General features: G+C 26.6%; 2 protein-coding genes across 2 annotated transcripts; both read left to right on the top strand.

Annotated features, from left to right (window-relative positions):
* Positions 1 to 121: 121 nt before the first annotated feature.
* Positions 122 to 1514, top strand: OCT59_014525 (uncharacterized protein). Its single transcript, XM_025330993.2, has 3 exons — positions 122 to 639; positions 714 to 981; positions 1064 to 1514. Exons 1-3 carry the CDS (start codon positions 298 to 300, stop codon positions 1171 to 1173), a joined length of 720 nt encoding a protein of 239 aa, XP_025164534.1. The 5' UTR covers positions 122 to 297; the 3' UTR covers positions 1174 to 1514.
* Positions 1515 to 17199: 15685 nt separating this feature from the next.
* On the top strand, positions 17200 to 17674 carry OCT59_014524 (uncharacterized protein; the record flags this gene model as incomplete). Its single annotated transcript, XM_066150085.1, has 2 exons — positions 17200 to 17274; positions 17384 to 17674. 2 exons carry the CDS (start codon positions 17200 to 17202, stop codon positions 17672 to 17674), a joined length of 366 nt encoding a protein of 121 aa, XP_066002292.1.
* Between the last annotated feature and the right edge of the window lie 1086 nt (positions 17675 to 18760).

Below are 18760 nucleotides of genomic sequence, written 5' to 3'. Positions count from 1 at the left end.
CATTTGAATATTTCCACTTTTAAACAAATCAATAACTTTATTGCATTTTCCTGGCGTATTTACGTTTTTTTTTCATTTATATAAGAGGTTAATTTTTTTTTCTTTTTTTTTCTTTTTTCTTAATTTCTTTTTAATTTCTTTTTTCTTTCTTTTCTTTCTATCTATATATATATAAATATATATATAAATATATATTTCATTTTTCGTTTAAAATTTACATTTTTCATTTTAAAATTTTGCACATAATATTCTTTTTTTAATATATATATATACCTTTTTTAGTAAAAAGTAATAAACATGTCATCATTAGAAAAAGAAATCGCCAAATGTGATTATCGTCGTCGTACAATTCTCTTAGCATATGATCCAGATTGTATAACAAAATCACAAGAATTGTTGGAATGGGCCGTTACAAATGTTATTAGACCAAATTTAGATCATGTGTATATTTTTTCGGTTTTACACGCACAAAGATTGTATTATCCCGTAATTGATGTCTGGACATTTGGTTTAGTAGGATATGCAAATACTTATAATACTACATCAAATCATGATGAATATCAGGAATATCTTAAAAATGAACAAGAACATGCTAAAAATACTTTAAAAAATGTAGCTTCCGAATTAAAAGTAAAAAATGTAAGTAAAAGACAATGATAATTACGTATTTTAATAACTTTAATAACTTTATAATCTTATAATATTTTTATTAGGTTACTAGTAATATCATAATTTCTAGAGGAAATGTACGTGAAGAATTATTAAAGATATGCGAATCGGTTAAACCGGATTTAGTCTTGATCGGCTCCTCATCTTCTTCGAAATCAAAATCAAAAGTAAAAAATCTGTTGACCAAATCTACTTTTGATTATGTAAAAAATCATATTAAAAATATCAAAGTACAAAGTAATATTGAAGATTATGGTGAAGAATTTAAAAATAAGAGTAACAAAGCTAGTGAACCTAAAATATCAAAGCAGAGTGAGTTTTAACTTTTAATTGGAAGGATGATCATTTCAAATATTTCAAATTTAATTTTTAATTTAAAACTTTTTAAAATTAGAAATTTATCGCGCTATTCAGGATGTAATGAAACAAATTAAACCGAAATCTTGTGATACTAGTGTTGGTCCAACCGCTCCAAATAAATCATATAACAAACTGCATGATTAATTACTTTTTATCATTTTGTTATATATATTTGTATATAAATTTATTATTACTATTATTATTATTATTATTATTATTATTATTATATTTTTTCAGGAAAAAATAAAAAATTTTTGTAAATAGAATTACATGAAGATTATGATTGTAAGTCCTCATTTTTAGATCTAGAGTTTACAAGTACGAACGCCTTTCATTTATCAAATATGGAAAAAATATTTCATCAAAACCTGTTTATTTATTTATTTATTTTATTGAGGCTTTTATTATTTATTACACTTGAATACAAACTGAATACAATAAATACACTGAATTCATTGAATGCATTGAATGCATTGATTTAAATTAAAAAGAGTGTTTCATATTTTATATTTTATGGTATTTTTTTGTATTTCTAAACAAATGCAAACGTAATGAGTATTCAAAATTTATCTGCATGTAAGAAGATCCTTGCATCCATCAGAAAAATTAATTGGTAAATAACGAATAAGGTTCGTTATTTTGTCATGTTTTTTTTTCGAAAATTTTATTTATCCTATTTTTAATAAATTCATTTTTTAATGGTATACAAAAGATTTCGTCTCTCATATGTTACGTAAATTAATTTTGTTAATTTGGCTTTTTTATTTTCCAATCTTTTGGGGAAAGAAATCGGAAAATTTCGGTAAAATAAGGGGATCTTACACAAAGTTTAATATAAAGTTTGTGTGTAATTTGAAAAAAAAAAGGAGTACGTTAGCCAAATATTATTTATCTTGCAGATTAACATAATCAAATCACGCAAAGTTAAAATTTCATTGTTTTTCTCTATATTGTTTATTGCTTATCGTACGATTACTTAAACTATTATTATTACGATGTGTACTATTTGTATTACTTGTTTCTCACTCGTTAAGTCGTACCTTTTTTACTTGTTACTATTCGAGTTATTACTTCCACCTTGATTGTAAATGCTTTAAAAAAAATTTTCTCAGCCAATTCCAAAAAAAGTTCAAGATATCCAAATTTGGCCTGAAATTAGTGCTCTTAACGTTAATAATCGATTCAATAGCTTTTCGAGAAGATCGTCCTATAATTTCTTTTTTTATAGACTCATTAAAAAATTGAATATAGATTCTAATTAAGTATGTATCAATAACCGGTAAACCATTGGAAGATTGGAAGCACTATTGGAAGCACTATCGGAAAGATTGAAAGCATAATTTTCTAATAAACCATTCGGATTGGAAACTTCCAAATTTTTATACTATTTGCACATCACTGCCGGTAAAGTGACATCATCGCATATGATTAAAACCGTGTCGAATAATCCTATTGAAAGGATTGGAAGGAAATATTAAATAACGCGAAAAATGTCATTAGAGGTTGCACACAAAACTAAAAATAATCTGAATTCCCAACAATAGATTGCATGTGGAAATTTCAGGAAAAATTGATAGGTCATGGAATAATAAACATTATAGAAAATCATGTTTCCGACTCAACTATGGGGTAAATCGGGTTAATGTAATAAAAAAAATGGTAAATGCATTACAAAACGAAAAGAAAAAAAGTTCTTCTATAAAAATAATAAATCCAAATATTTTTCTATAATATATTTTGTTTCATAATCATTTCATCAAATTAATCAGAAGAATGTTGTAATTAATATAAAAATCAAAAATTAATTTCGCGTCAACCGTTTTTAAAATGAGAAGTCGCTACATTAACAGGCTTATTGTTCACTAATACTTTGGAGATTGAGTTGATTGCAGTCATCTTAAACGATTCATTAAACCTTCTCACCAGATAAAATGACAGGAAGCGATACAAAAATTCTGTGGTAAGGTCCAAATATAATACCACTCACTTCCTTCAACTCTATAGTAGGATATGAATCTGACAGATATTTTATTTTTAACCTTTCCGAAATAACTTCATGAATGATTATCGAATTCAACATCTGTTAATAAGATGTCGCATCCTTCTATTGGATACATGTCATTTTGCAATACGGACAATTGGATGTTAATTTGCATGTTCAATTTATCAATTTATAACAATTATAATTATTAATCAAACCCATTTAGTATAGACATCAGTATGAGTAATTTCACAGAATAATTTATTCTCAAACTTTTCACATATTCTTAAAATTCTCGTGAACCTTCTATAAGTCTTTTTGGATTGACGTGTTAAATTCTTTTATTGTCAATACTTCAACCCAGTTTTTCTATTTCTTACTACAGTTCAACAAGCGAAGGTATAGACATAAACAAGTACAGTAATTTCCCTGATAGTTGAATCTCTAATCATACATTGGCCAAATTCAAGATGTTCCAAACGTGCAATAGCACAAAACAGCCATGTATACAAAGGTGTCTAATGATTCTGCTATTTCTTTAAGAGTAATGTCATTGTATCAGATCAAGATTTCAACATGTACATGTGATAATACACACAGTAGCTTCATTGGTAATGGCGGTGGATTTCATCTCATAATCTGTTAAATAAGAACAATATTTAATTCTAATATTTGCATGATTGTGTCATTTATTTTATTTATTTTACCGAGATGTAGTTCCTTGTAATATGTGAAGCGATGCTTTGGACATTTTAATGGTTCCCATTCCCTAGTTATAAAAAAAATCCAGGATCAAATAAAGTGTAAAAAAGTTCTGAAAATTATAAAACATTGGAATTTGGTTATTGTATTCACTTACATTATATTAATACATAATGATTTATAAAGTTTTATTAAATAAACTGATCAAATAATTTTTGATTACTATTATTAATTTATTTATTTTTTTTTAAAGAAAAATAATTATAGAATTATAGGAAGAAATATATAATATACTTTTTAAATAATATACAAATTTTATTGTACAAACTATTTTTTATTATCATTAAAAAAAATTGGAAATTTCACCAGTGGTTATATCACCACTGGTGATTGATTAAATAGCCAAAAATTACAATTTGGCCAGAGTTTAAATTGCCAGTTTATAATTTTGGCCAGAAAAAAAAAATACTGATTGCAAAATTTTAAATAATAAATACATTAACAAATATTAATTTGATGTTAACTTTAACAAAATTTTGAAATATTTGTTAAAAAAAACTTTTTAATAAAGTGAAAAACAAATTTTGTGTTTTTCTTAGAAAATTATCTGAAAAACATCCTTTTCAACCTTAGACAAATCTCTTCTTTTTGTAAATTTACATATAAATAACTGTTTAATAATATGTAATTAATTATTTCTAAAATTTAAAAAATTTAAAAAATTAGATTAATGAAAATTATTAATAAGTAATATTTGACATTTTTAAAAAAATTTGGTAAATTAAAAAAATTTATTTTATATTATATTTTACAATTTATATATATAAATAAAAATTTTTATATAATGCAATCTACTTCAATTAAAAAAAGGCTTTGACAGTAATGACAAATTTACAATTTTAGTTGAAATTAGGGTATTACTTAAACCACTGGCCAACTAATGGAAGTCTAGGCTAAATAGGAGTTTTTAGAATGTTGGTATACTCACTATCTAGTTTATAAATATATTAACCCTTTTTTTACCCTAAATTTTTTATTTAAATCCTTTTTTTTTTCTTGTTGTATTACAGTAAGTCTTATTGAATTTTTCTAAAATGTAGACAAAGAGAAGGGGTTCTCCTTTAAGAAAGGGTAGTTTCACACTGAACTTGCTTTCATAATTCCAAATCCACCTGATAATACACACATAGGAGTTCTCTTATAAAATGATAAGTGGTTTAATAGTTACTAAGTTAAATTAGTTTTATATTGTATCATTATATATGTTGTGTTAATGTAATAATTTTTTTAATAAACTATTGAATGTGCTGCAGCAAAAAAAATAAAAATAAAAATAATTTTTTAAACCAACCCTTTTTATTTAACTTAATTTTATAAGTTAAAATAAAATTCATAAAAAAAATTAATTTTCAAATTTTTTGTTTTTTTATTTATTAATATCAAAGTATAGTGATTAAATAAATTTGACTTTTTTTTCTTATCTTTTTAAAATTAAAAAAAATTGGTATAAAAAAATACTAATCAGTATAAATAAAATGAAGTTTTTTTTAATAAGTTTACTTAAACTAATATAAATATACTTATATGAAAAAAATTGATTATATTTCTATATTTATAGAATCCTGAATATCTAATATATAAGTTATAATGAATTTTTAGCTAAAATTATCCTTTTTTACTAAACTCAAACCCATTTTTTAGGCATTTAGTAATTTAATTTTGATGAATTTTTTTAAATTGTAATAAAAATTACAAATAAAAAAAATATTCATTAAAATTAGATTACTAAATATTCATCTATTATCTATTATGTAAATTTGTTTAAACTTACAAAATATTTTTAGAATGCTATTAAATTTTATTGAATAATATATATACTATTAGTAATTATATTTAAAGAAGTTTAAAAAAATAAGTAACTTTAAGAAACTTGTTCAAATAATTATTATAATATATATTTATACTATCAAGTATCAAGGTAATTATAAGACTATACACTAGTTTATAATAAATTACTAGATTTTTAAAAATGCTTAATAATATTTTATAATGTATAAAAGTTTTTAAATTTCTAATATAATTATTCAAATTTTTTGTAGATTTTATATTTTAAATAAAAAAAAATATTTTAAAATATAAAAAAAAAAAATTTGTAGTTGTATCATTTTTGTAATAATAATAATATAATCATTTAGATAACAGGTTAACTTTTTTTTCAGAAAAGTAGTCATATCTTATAATGCTTAGTTCTTATATATATTTTGTTTTATTTTTATAAATTTAATATCATAATTATAATATGACAAGACTATATTATAATAAATTAATAAAAAAAATAAAACAAAATAAAAAAAGAAATAAATATTTTTATCTTAAAGATTTTATATTTTATATTAATAATCACATGAATTATAATTAGAATTTAATCAAAAAGTATAAATCAATTAAATAAATTTTTTTTTTAATTATAAAAAAAGAAAATTAGTATCTTTAAATAAAATGGAATTTAACCTTTAAAAAATCCTTTATCTAGATAAAGAAATTATTATTGACAATAAACTTAAAGAACTACTAGAAAATAAAGAAATTCAAATTTACATTGAATTGTTATTTGAATCTTAAAAAAATATCAAAAAATAGTTTAATATATATAGTTTTCAATAAAGGTGCAGATTTTTTTTTTTAATTATGTTATTTATTAAGTCAATAAAAGATTATAACTCATAACATAATTCAATATTATATAAATAATTATAAAATTTCTATATGAGTAATGTTATTGATATAACTTTATTAAAATTTCTAATAGATAATATTATTGATATAACTTTATTATAGTAGTTATATTAGTAAAGTTTGCATTAGTAGTATTTTACACAAATTATAATATAACTCTGATTAATTAAAACATTTTTGCAAATAACTTTTGATTTAGTGATTCAATTTTAATGATTTTTTTATTTTAATCAGAATAATGAAAACTATCAATTAAAAAAATATTATCAAAATCAAATCATTAAATCCTGAAACAATATTTTTGGAGTTTAAATCAGACCTAACCAATTCAAATTTGTGGTTTGGATTGCTGGATTAAGATCAGACCGATTAGAGCTTTAGTTTTGACTTTAGCTTTAATTCAACTTCAGCTTAGGTTTTTTTTCCTTCATAAGTTTCCTAGAAGTATAACAATTTATTGAAATCATCATTTAGAGATAATTCTGTAATGAAAAAAAGAAGTTTTAGGGAAAGAAATGTTTTAAAAAAAGAAGTTTTAGAAAAAGAAATATTTTTTAGAGAGGTTACGTTTTCTGCAGTTGTTGCAACTTATAAACTTAAAAATACAAGAGTGAAATACAAAATGCTACACTCCAGCAGAATTTGAAGTTTACTATGAAAGGATGTTATTAAAAATTTCAAGAAACTATTTAAATTCGAAGATTTACAAGCGTGTGACCTATATTTCAAAATCTCTGAAAATAAACAAAGTGAGAAAATTGAAAATGAATTTCAACTCAGTGATATTTATATATGAAACCAAAATTAGTTAATTATGACCTCTGAAATGGTCGAAATGGTCGAAATGATTTCGACTTGAGCCCCTCCAAAAGTCAAAATAGTCGAAATTACATCATAGTCATATGATTTTATAGTAAACAATAATATTAAAATTCAAAGTTAACTAACTCCGCATCCAGTAATTCGATTTTTATGATCTTTACACGGTTGGATTCAGCTCACTGAGAGGATTCCAATGATATGTATTTCATATTTACAGCATTAATATTGACGGAGTTATTCACGTTTAAAATTTGGTATTAAATAGTCTTATAATTTTTATAGTAAACAATAATTTTAAAATTCAAAGTTAACGAACTCCGCATCCAGTGATTCGATTTTTATGATCTTTACGCGGTTGGATTCAGCTCATTGAGAGGATTCCAATGATATGTATTTCATATCTGTAGCATCAATATTGACGGAGTTATTCACGTTTAAAATTTTATATTAAATTATAATTATAAAAATCACATGACTATGATGTAATTTCGACCATTTCGACTTTAATTTCGACTTTTGACCTTTCCAAGTCGAAATATTTCTACTTTTGGGCTTTAATTTCGACTTTATATATAGTGATATTACAGAAATTGTTGGGAAAAAATATGTTCTTTTCAAATTTAAAGTCTTAGTTAAGGGTATGATTTTTTATCCTGATTTAATAATATGTGAAGTGGCATGAATGTCTTCTAATTCTAACTTCTCCAACTTATGGTAGGCAAAAAACCTTATGGTGATTAGGAAATTAAAGAAGTATTTTTGAAAGTTTTACATCAAGAATTTGCATAACTCAATGAACTGCAAACGTTTAACTTAGATAAACTTCACTTTCTAATGATGAACAGAAATTTTTTGTTGGTACTATCCAACAAATTTTGAACGCATTCAAATATGCAATAAATGTTAATGAAGCAACATCATATGAATACATTTCCATATTTATGAAAACAGCAGTTTAAGTACATTCAAATATCTACCAATAAATTAGTACAATTATTTGTAAAAATAATTTAAATGGTACTCATAGATATGGTTCTGTAGATTATTTGGTGAAATTTAATAATATTGCAGTGTTGGTCAATAAAATCAAGATGGAAAATATACTTAAGGGTATAGTCCAAGCCATCATGCAATTATATAGCATAAAAGAGGTAATGCTGTTAATTATTTATATTTATTATATCTAGAATGAATCTAACATTTAACACATACTTTCAGAAATTTAAACTTGATCAAACAGATTTTAATTCATTGGCAATTTTTGGAATTATAATGACTGAAAATAGCTGGCATTTTATCCACTAGATCAGATTCATAGTAAACCTCAAGAACTTTACAGGAGATATGCAGAATGTGAAAGATGTGGTTTCAATATACAGTCAACTCCCTCTATAGTCACTCCCGTTATAGTCACATTCTACTATATAGTCACACCAGTTGAATGTTCAAAACACTTTATTATTAAAAACTATCCTATATAGTCACAATCTATCTATAGTCACTATCACACCTATCCTCAAAAATCTTATATTAAAAAGAACCGTTTATAATCACAGTTATATAAAGAATATATTAAATAACTTGGCATCTAATAATCGTACAAAGATGTATCATAGCTTGTTAGAATCGTCTCACTGAGATGAATCGAATGGTGGTAGTTTTATCCTTTTGCGATCACTGGCTGATGAGTTATTCAACAAAATGTTAAGCATCGGCATTATTATATTTCTTGATTTACGTTTACTGCGCCATTTAACATTTTGCTAAATTTCTCAGTACCTAGTGATTGTAAAAAGACGATTAATAGCTCGTTGGAATCGCCTCATCAAGACGAATCGAATGGTGGTAAGATTGTCTCTCTAGGATCAATATTGGCAGAGTTATTACACAAAAACCATTAATATTTTTTTAATTTCGGAAATTAATCTAGTGATTGGATTTCGATGTATTTTATACCATTAGATTCGTCGCATTAAGACGAATCGAATGGTAGTAAGATTGTCTCTCTAGGATCAATATTGGCAGAGTTATTACACAAAAACCATTAATATTTTTTAATTTCGGAAATTAATCTAGTGATTGGATTTCGATGTATTTTATACCATTAGAACCGTCTCATCAATACGAATCGAATGGCGGTAAGATCGTCTCTCTAGGATCAATATTGGCAGAGTTATTACACAAAAACCATTAATATTTTTTTAATTTCGGAAATTAATCTAGTGATTGGATTTCGATGTATTTTATACCATTAGAACCGTCTCATCAAGACGAATCGAATGGAGGTAAGATCATCTCTCTACGATTAATATTGGCGGAGTTACGATACAATAAAGTTTTGAGTATAATTTTAGCTAAAATTATGTTAATTTTTGGCCGGAATTATGATATACTAATATAAGAAATTTTTTATATAGTCACATCTCTTTATAATCACCAAATATGGACTGTCCCAAATGTGTGACTATAAAGAGAGTTGACTGTATATATATACATTATTCGTATTTTACAAATGAAAGATAACAAATTGAAAACTATCTCAAAACGTCTATATACTGAAAAAAGAATATAATTCTTTTTTTTTCCAAAAAGCAACCATTTATATGTAATAGAAATAAATATAACAATTACTTAAATAAATTATAATTCTATATATTTACCTTTGGTATAGCCTTAAGAATATCTTTAATAGACATTTCTTGTAATTTTTCGGAGCTGGAATGTTTTTTTTTATATGTTTATTCAAATTCGATGTACTGCCTCCAGTACATATATAAGTAACTCCACATAAATTACACTTCACCTTTTTATTTTGTTTATAGTTTACATCCTTCGTAAAATACTTCCATATGTCACTTTACTTTACTAACACCTTCTCTTTCTTCCGAAATTATTGATTTATTAGACGCACCATCATCAACTTCAATGTCTTTATTAATATTCATATCCTCTAAATCCATGTTTTTAAAAATATCATTTAATTAGTAAAATTTCGGTAAATTAATTAATTTTAATTTTAAGTCTAATTTCGGAAAAATTCAAAGTGGCAAAACGGCAAAACGAAAGTGAAAAAAAGAGATTATCAATTTATCATATGTAGTGAATAGTGATGTAGATCACTAGATGATCTAATTTTATTGTGATTTGATCTGAGTCATCTGACCAAATCCGATCATTTGAAGTCAAATTTATTTGATTCAGTCAAATCAAATTGGTCAAATTTATTTGATTCGGTCAAATCAAACTGGTCAAATTTATTTGATTCGGTCAAATCAAATTGATTTGAATTTGATTTGAATTTGATTTGGATTTGATCGAATTAGTTTAGGCTGATTCGAATTTGATTTGAAATCGAATCGAATCTTATATTTTTAATTCAGATTCGAAGCTCAAATCTGGATTTGAAATTTGAATCCAATTTGCAAATCAAAATTTTCGAATCGAATCAAATCAAATTACGAATCAAATCTGAATCGATTTGATTTGACCAAATCGTTTGCGGAACACTATATAAAACTAATTTTAATTTATTGTTTAATGCCTGTATATATTAATAAAATATTTAATAAAGTTTTTCTATATCAGAATAGCAGTTTTAATATATTAATTATTTTACATGAATTTAAGTATTTATATAAAGAAATCATGTGCGTGTTCTGTTTCAGAACACTGATGACTGCTCAGAAAAAGTTTTTGCAGTGAAAATTTTATTAATTTTTTACTATTAATTAAAGTTACTTACCGAAACCTAGGGGTTTAGGCAAAATGGCATTTTGCCGAAAAGCGAAATTCTGCCAAAACTATATCATATGTGCCGATTTTTGGAATTAGTCTAAATTAAGATTTTTATAAAAATTTAATATTTTAGTAAGATTAACATTACACAAATCTAAATTAAATATGTGTTACATATTTACGTAACTCAGATTTATTCAAAAATAACGGTAATAACCACTTCTTTTTCCCCATCACTCCCATCACTTTTCCATCATTTTTCTATTCACTTTTATTAAATATGACAAAAAAGTTTATAAGCAAATATAGCAGTTATTTTTAAGTGGTAAGTAAAAGAAAAAACTTAATATTTTATATACATAGATAAGACATATTTTTTCATAATTTTTAGCATTAATTTATTGTTTTTTCTTTGTAAAAAATACATGCAAATAAAAAATAATTATGATGTAAAATAGTTGTAAAATGAATAATAAGATATTCTTTTTTTTCAAAATAACTAATTATATATTTGTTTTTTATCTTTTAAAATTATTTTATTAGATTTATTCTACTAAAATCCTTAAATGGCAAATAAAATCTTTTAAATAAAGTAAAAGAATTTGGGATTCTCTTATGAAAGCATTTTTTGGTAAGAAATAAAATTTTCAGATCGGACTTTATGCAGGTGACAAAATCGTGCATTATTATTCCTGGAGATATGCTAACGTCATCATTTTACATTCATTTGAAAGCTGAGAATTTGCTCTATCGTAAGAATCAAAGATCAGGAAAATTGGATCACTGGATGAGGCGTAATTAACGATCAAAGTCAAATCAAATTTAAAAATTAAAAATAAATATATTAGACGTAATTATTCACAATCCAGTGATTCAATTCATTCGATTTTAGGCTTATTAGATAGACCTCAATTTTCTCTTTCAAATGAATATAATTTCATTCGTGTAGCTTGCATCTACAGGTATTTAATAAATTTTTTTATATCAGATTTTATCAAATTTATAAAATTTTATATTAATAATATAATTGATGATTCCTAAACATCTACATATATTAAACGAATTATTTTAAATTTATTTTAAAGATAAAAGTTGGCAACACCTTAGGGAGCAAAGATCATTCAAATTGAATCACTATATGTGAAGTAATTAATGATCAAATTTAGATAAAATTCAATAATATACTGAACGTGATTACTGAACAACTAGTGATTCAATTCACTTGATTTTAGATTCATTAGATAGATCTCGATTTTCTCTTTCAAATGAATGTAAATTTATTTGTATAGCTTATTTCTACGAAGAATTATCAATGATTTTGTCATGAGAGTTATATTTAATCTTTTAAATTTTAATGATATCTTATATTAAAAAAAAATTAAAAATTATATAATTAATTAGTTTTTTTTGCATTATCTGGTATAAATTTATTATTCTTATATAAATGATAATTTATATTTGCTTTAATAAAATTATTTTTGTGTAAAAAAATTAAATTCCAAGGATCGGCCCATATGTTAAAGTTATATTAAAAAACTGGCGAAACTTTAGAGAAAGGCGAAACTGCCGAAACTTATTATAAATGCCGAAACTGCCAAAACTCTGCTGAAACTATAGTAAAATTTTGATGAAACTAATCATAGAATTTTGAAGAGGTTTAGACAAGCAACCTTACTATTAATGTTACTAAGGTTGCTTGCCGAAACCTGTTTGGCCTAATGCCGAAAGGTGAAACCTCTTATATAGTGCCGAAACGCCGAAACGCCGAAACTGCGAAACCTGTCAAAATTGCGAAACTGCTGAAATATGCCGAAACCTCTATAATAGGTTTCTCCGTAGTTTCGGCATAGTTGATCATAAGATTTGCATATAGTTACGCCAAGTTACACCAATTAATAATATAATTTAGATGATCAAATAATCTACAGATAAAAGATTAAACTTCAATATTTTACCGTCGTCTTAGTTCTTTTAAGCTTTATCTAGTGTTAGAATTTTCATTTCTAACTCCCATATTAATATTATGATATTACACGTTTTTACAGTTTTTTTTTAAGGGGCTTATATTCATTAAAGGAAAATGCGTAACATGCATTTAATAAACCCAATTCCGTCATCTCCTTTAACACTGAACTAAAGTTTCTTTTACTTTCTTCCGTTTTCTTGATAATAATATTAATAATAAACTGTTTCAAATGACTGATCACATAGAAGATTCACCCATTAAAATGAAAAATAGAGGAGGTCGGCCACCTAATAGCATTTGGGAAGATATTAATAAAGGAGAAGCTGTTGGTTCTGGCAAATTTGCCGCCTCCTGCAAGTACTGTAAGAATACATGGTCACGCGGTGAAGTTTCAAAGCTCGAAGAGCATCTTTCAAACCATTGTCCAGATGCGCCAGCAGCAGTTGTTAGAAGGTATATGACTAAAGTAATGGAACGGCAAGATAAGTCCAAGTCATCCAAAAAAAGAAAATACTCTGAAGGTCGAAAGTAACGATGGATGATTACCATGATTCAACAGAGCTTAACGAACAAAGATGTACACGAATTAATCGTGCATTAGTTAAATTTTTTATTGCGTGCGGAATTGCGTTTAGAGTAGTGGAACATCCCTTTTTCATCAATTTTATAAAAGAGCTTAATGCCGGGTACAATACACCAACAAGGGAAGTATTAGTAAATCAACTACTTGAACGTGAATTAGCTCAAGTGAACTTCAAAGTTAATTCTGAGCTTGAAAAGGAAATGAATTTAACGTTAGGTTTGTTAAATTAAATAGGCTATCATACGTCATTTTTATTTAATCTTACTTACTATATAATATTAATTTATAATTTAGCCTTTGATGGTTGGACGTCTGGTACACATCGTTCAATTTGGAACTTCATTGTAATGACTCCGTCGCGTAAAGAATATCTTTATCAACTTTCTGATTTGTCTGAAAATTCGCACACTGCAGAATATCTAGTTACGGTAATTGAAAAGGTTATAGAAGGTATTGGAGAAGATCGAATATGTGCTGTAGTTTCCGATAATGCGGCCAATGTTCGTAATGCATGAAAAATTATACATGAGAATCATCCAAAGATTGAGAATGTGCGATGCGTTGCACATTCTATCAATTTAATTGCATGCGACATCGTCAAGGAAGAAGCTGTTTGGGGAACGTTTATTAAAACGTGTTAATATTTTGACAACCTTTTTTAGAAGTTCTCATCAGGCTAATGCAAAACTTGCTCAAATAATTAAAGAAAAAGGAATTAGTGGAGGAGGATTAAAATTATATTGCAAGACACGCTGGACTACTGCTAGTGAATCCGTAAATTCAGTAATAAATTTGGAATCAGCACTAGAAGAAATGGCCAGCGATCACGATAAAGTGCTAACAAATGATAAAATAAAACCGATTATTCAATCGAGAAATTTTTTTTCAAATTTACGAGTTCTTGGGTTTTGTTCTGGATCCTCTAAGAAAAGCAGTACTTTCATTAGAATCGAGAAGAGCTACACTTGCAGATTGTTTCCTGAGCTTGGCAAGACTTGCAGCTACATTAAAAAAGTTACCCAAATCATTAAATCCTGCATTCCGAAGTCATTGTATCAAAGTAATAAATGAAAGATTTGATGAATTCGATGATGATAAGTATATTGCTTGTTTTTTTATGGATCCTAGATTTAGAAACGCGCCACTTAAAAAATGCGCCCTCATGAGAATTATCAAATGTGCAGCTTCAATCGGGAAAAATTTAGGTTTCGACCGTTACGAAGCTGAAACTTTATGTGATCAAATACAGAAATATATTAATGAGCAAGAGCCATTTGACCTAGATATCGGTTTTGCTAAAGATAATCCCGTGAATTGGTGGAAATATATTAATACCGAACCAGAACCAGATGTCCTGCCAAGAATTGCAAGTTATCTATTTGCAATATGTCCTAACTCAGCAACTTGCGAACGTGGATTTTTGACTTTAGGATGGCTATTTCATAAACGTCGCTTAAATCTTAATGTGGATAAACTAGAATCCATGTGCAAATTAATTTTGTATTGGAAATCCAATTCAAAAACTGAACTTGGATTTTATGGAATTGATCAAAAAAAGAATACTCGTCTTAGTGATGATGAGATCAATATACGTATTGCAGAAGCTTTTGCAGAAGATGACGATGAGGAATATAATGAGGAGCAAGCTTCTACTCAGAGATTAACTACAAGCGGCGAAACAATACCCGAAAACAATTGCCGTGTAGTAATCGAAAGTCTATGGATTGATCAATTTGTTAATTTATCGCATGATTCAATTACTAGTGAAATCGGCGATATTCCAAGAGATATATTGGATGATTCAGATGAAAATAATGCGGAAGATGATGAAGTTGATGATAGTGGTAATAACAAGAGACCCGGAGAAGGTGACTATGATTATGATATAGATGATGTATTAGGTATGGATGACGGTGATAATAATGACGATAATTATGATGATAATGAGGAATAATAATAATGAGAAATAATTACAATAGTTAATCCAATGAGAATTAATTCTAATATCATGTGATTTAAATAATGATACTATTTAGGAAATAAATGATGTAATTATGCAGGGCAAAATATTCGCGATCAAAGTCCAGTTAACATATAATTATGCAGGCAATGCAGGCAATTGTAATTTTATATTATATTTTAAAACATTGCAATTTAATTAAGGAATAAGGATAAGCATATTATATTTTAAAAATAGTGCAATTTAATTAAGGAATAAGGATAAGCATATTATATTTTAAAAATAGTGCAATTTAATTAAGGAATAAGGATAAGCATATTATATTAGAATCAATAAGTTTTAAGGACTTCGTTAATTAAATTTATTACATTAGATCAATAAATTTTAAGAACTGCGTTACAAAAAAAATTTAGAACTGCGTTAATTAAATTTATTACATTAGAATCAAAACTGTGTTTATTTTGTTACAAATACTTTAATTATGTAGAATGTTATTATGTTCATCAGTTCATGTTTTAAACATTATAACGAATTTTAAAATTATTATAAATATTATGAAATTTGAATTTTTTTTTCGCAATTCAAAACCAAATTGTATTTTAATTTTCAAATTGTATTTAATTTTCAAATTTCAAGTTACGAAAAAATCATAAAAATAAAAAATGGCAGCATTAGTACCTTTTGTCCCACCGCCACCACCAGTATTCCAATGGACGATTAACGCAGCTAGGCAATTAATCGCAGAGCGGAGAAACTTACATCAGCAATTCGAAAGAATTGCAAACCGTCATCATGTAAATGCATGGACAATAATAGCAAATAGGGTGTTCGTTGCAACGGGATTTGCAGCGACACCCAGGCAATGCCAAACAAAATGGAATGCCCTCAAACGAGGTTATGAAAACCTCAGTAGGATAATAAATAATAATGATGACGACATTCCTATTATAAGCCCAAATAGTTTCGATAGAGCGTGTTTTGCTGATATGAACGATGAATTCTGGTTACAAACCGGTAATTATTATTAATTATTATTTTAAATTAATTTTATTTAGGCAATTCATTCAATTCATTAATATTTTTATTGGATTTTAGATCTGTTTAGACGAGAGTATCGACGGCAGCATGCTGCGCATGATCGACGTCGATATGAATATAGATTGCGAAAGGAAAGAAGAAGGTCGCGATCTAGGTCCCGATCGAAGTAGATCAAGAAGTAGAGATAGAAGACGAGATAGAAGTAGAGATAGAAGACGAGATAGAAGTAGAGATAGAAGACGGGACAGAAGTAGAGATAGAAGAAGAGGTAGAAGCGGAGGTCCCCACATAGAAGATAAAGATATTATTAAATTTTAATTTTTATTATATTTTTAATCGTGTATTTTATTAGTTTAATATTAAATATTATAAAATAAATATTTACATACAAAAAATCATATTGTCTTTAATCTTTATTCTTATAAATTGTTTAAATGCCGAAACTCTAATTAAATCATATAGAAAGTATTGCCAAAACGCCGAAACAGTTTCGGCAAGTTACGGCAGTTTCGCGATTTTGATAGGTTTCGCAGTTTCGGCATTTCTTGATGATTTCGCGAAACTAGTTTCGGCAGTTTCACGTACGCCATTCTGCCGAAACCCTCTAGTTTCGGCAAGCAACCTTAGTTAAATATACCATTGAACGGATGGATGAAAATGGTCAAAAAGAATCAAGATACAGTTTATCATCAGCTGGGGCTGCAAGTTCCTTATTTCTAAACGTAAGTTTGACAATTTTTACAATAGAATTATATTTTTCTTTTTTTTTTAACAAGAGCGCAAAATATGAATTATGTTTTTCCAAGTAGTAACGCTATTTTATATTTATAGGAAATATGCAATAAGCCTACTTCACGTATTTCTGGTACAATACTTTTTGGGTTTGACATAAGTTTTCTGCAACAACTTTGTGAAACAATTGCCCAACAATCACCTATTACACCAGCTAATCGCAAACGACCCTTTAATGAACTTACATCAAGATCACAAAAAAATAAGCGAATTTCAATGGTTGGAAAAGATATTGCAGCACAAGCTATGAAAATTCTTAAAGAAAATAGATTTACATCTACATCTAGTGTTCTGAAAAAAATCCGATCTGATTCGTATCCGCAGATCTGATCTGAAACGGATCAGATCAGATCAGCTTTTTTATGATCCGTGATCTGATCTGAATCAAAAAAATTTGATCCGTTTCAGATCGAATCGGATCGGATCAGTTATTCATTCAAATCGAATCGGATCAAATCAGATACGAACGGATTCAGATCAGATCCGGATCGGAACAGAATCTTAGAAAATAAAAAACGTTTCTCGCAACGTTTTTTATTAAGACAATTAAAAACCGTTGCGAAACGGTTATTTTTAGTTAAATAAACCGTTTCGCAACAGTTTATATTAAAATAATTTAAAAAACCGTTGCGAAACGGTTCTTTTTAGTTAAATAAACCATTTCGCAACGGTTCTTTTTAGTTAAATAAACCATTTCGCAACGGTTCTTTTTAGTTAAATAAACCGTTTCGCAACGGTTTATATTAAAATAATTTAAAAAACCGTTGCGAAACGGTTCTTTTTAGTTAAATAAACCGTTTTGCAACAGTTTATATTAAAATAATTTAAAAAACTGTTGCAAAATGGTTCTTTTTAATTAAATAAACCGTTTCGCAACGGTTTATATTAAAACACTTTAAAAACCGTTGCGAAACGGTTCTTTTTAATTAAATAAACCATTTCGCAACGGTTTATATTAAAATCGTTAAAAAAACCGTTGCAAAACGGTTCTTTTTAGTTAAATAAACCGTTGCGAAACGGTTCTTTTTAGTTAAATAAACCGTTGCGAAACGGTTCTTTTTAGTTAAATAAACCGTTGCGAAATGGTTCTTTTTAGTTAAATAAACCGTTGCGAAATGGTTCTTTTTAGTTAAATAAACCGTTGCGAAACGGTTCTTTTTAGTTAAATAAACCGTTGCGAAACGGTTCTTTTAGTTAAATAAACCGTTGCGAAACGGTTCTTTTTAGTTAAATAAACCGTTGCGAAACGGTTCTTTTTAATTAAATAAACCGTTGCGAAACGGTTCTTTTTAGTTAAATAAACCGTTGCGAAACGGTTCTTTTTAAGTTAAATAAACCGTTGCGAAACGGTTCTTTTAGTTAAATAAACCGCTTGCGAAACGGTTCTTTTGTTAAATAAACCGTTGCGAAACGGTT

This window comes from Rhizophagus irregularis, chromosome 22 (genome assembly GCF_026210795.1).
Source record: "Rhizophagus irregularis chromosome 22, complete sequence".
In the NCBI taxonomy this organism is placed as follows: Eukaryota; Fungi; Glomeromycota; class Glomeromycetes; order Glomerales; family Glomeraceae; genus Rhizophagus; species Rhizophagus irregularis.
The sequence above is the reverse complement of the archived record's forward strand: the minus strand, read 5'-3'. Positions and strand labels throughout refer to the sequence as shown.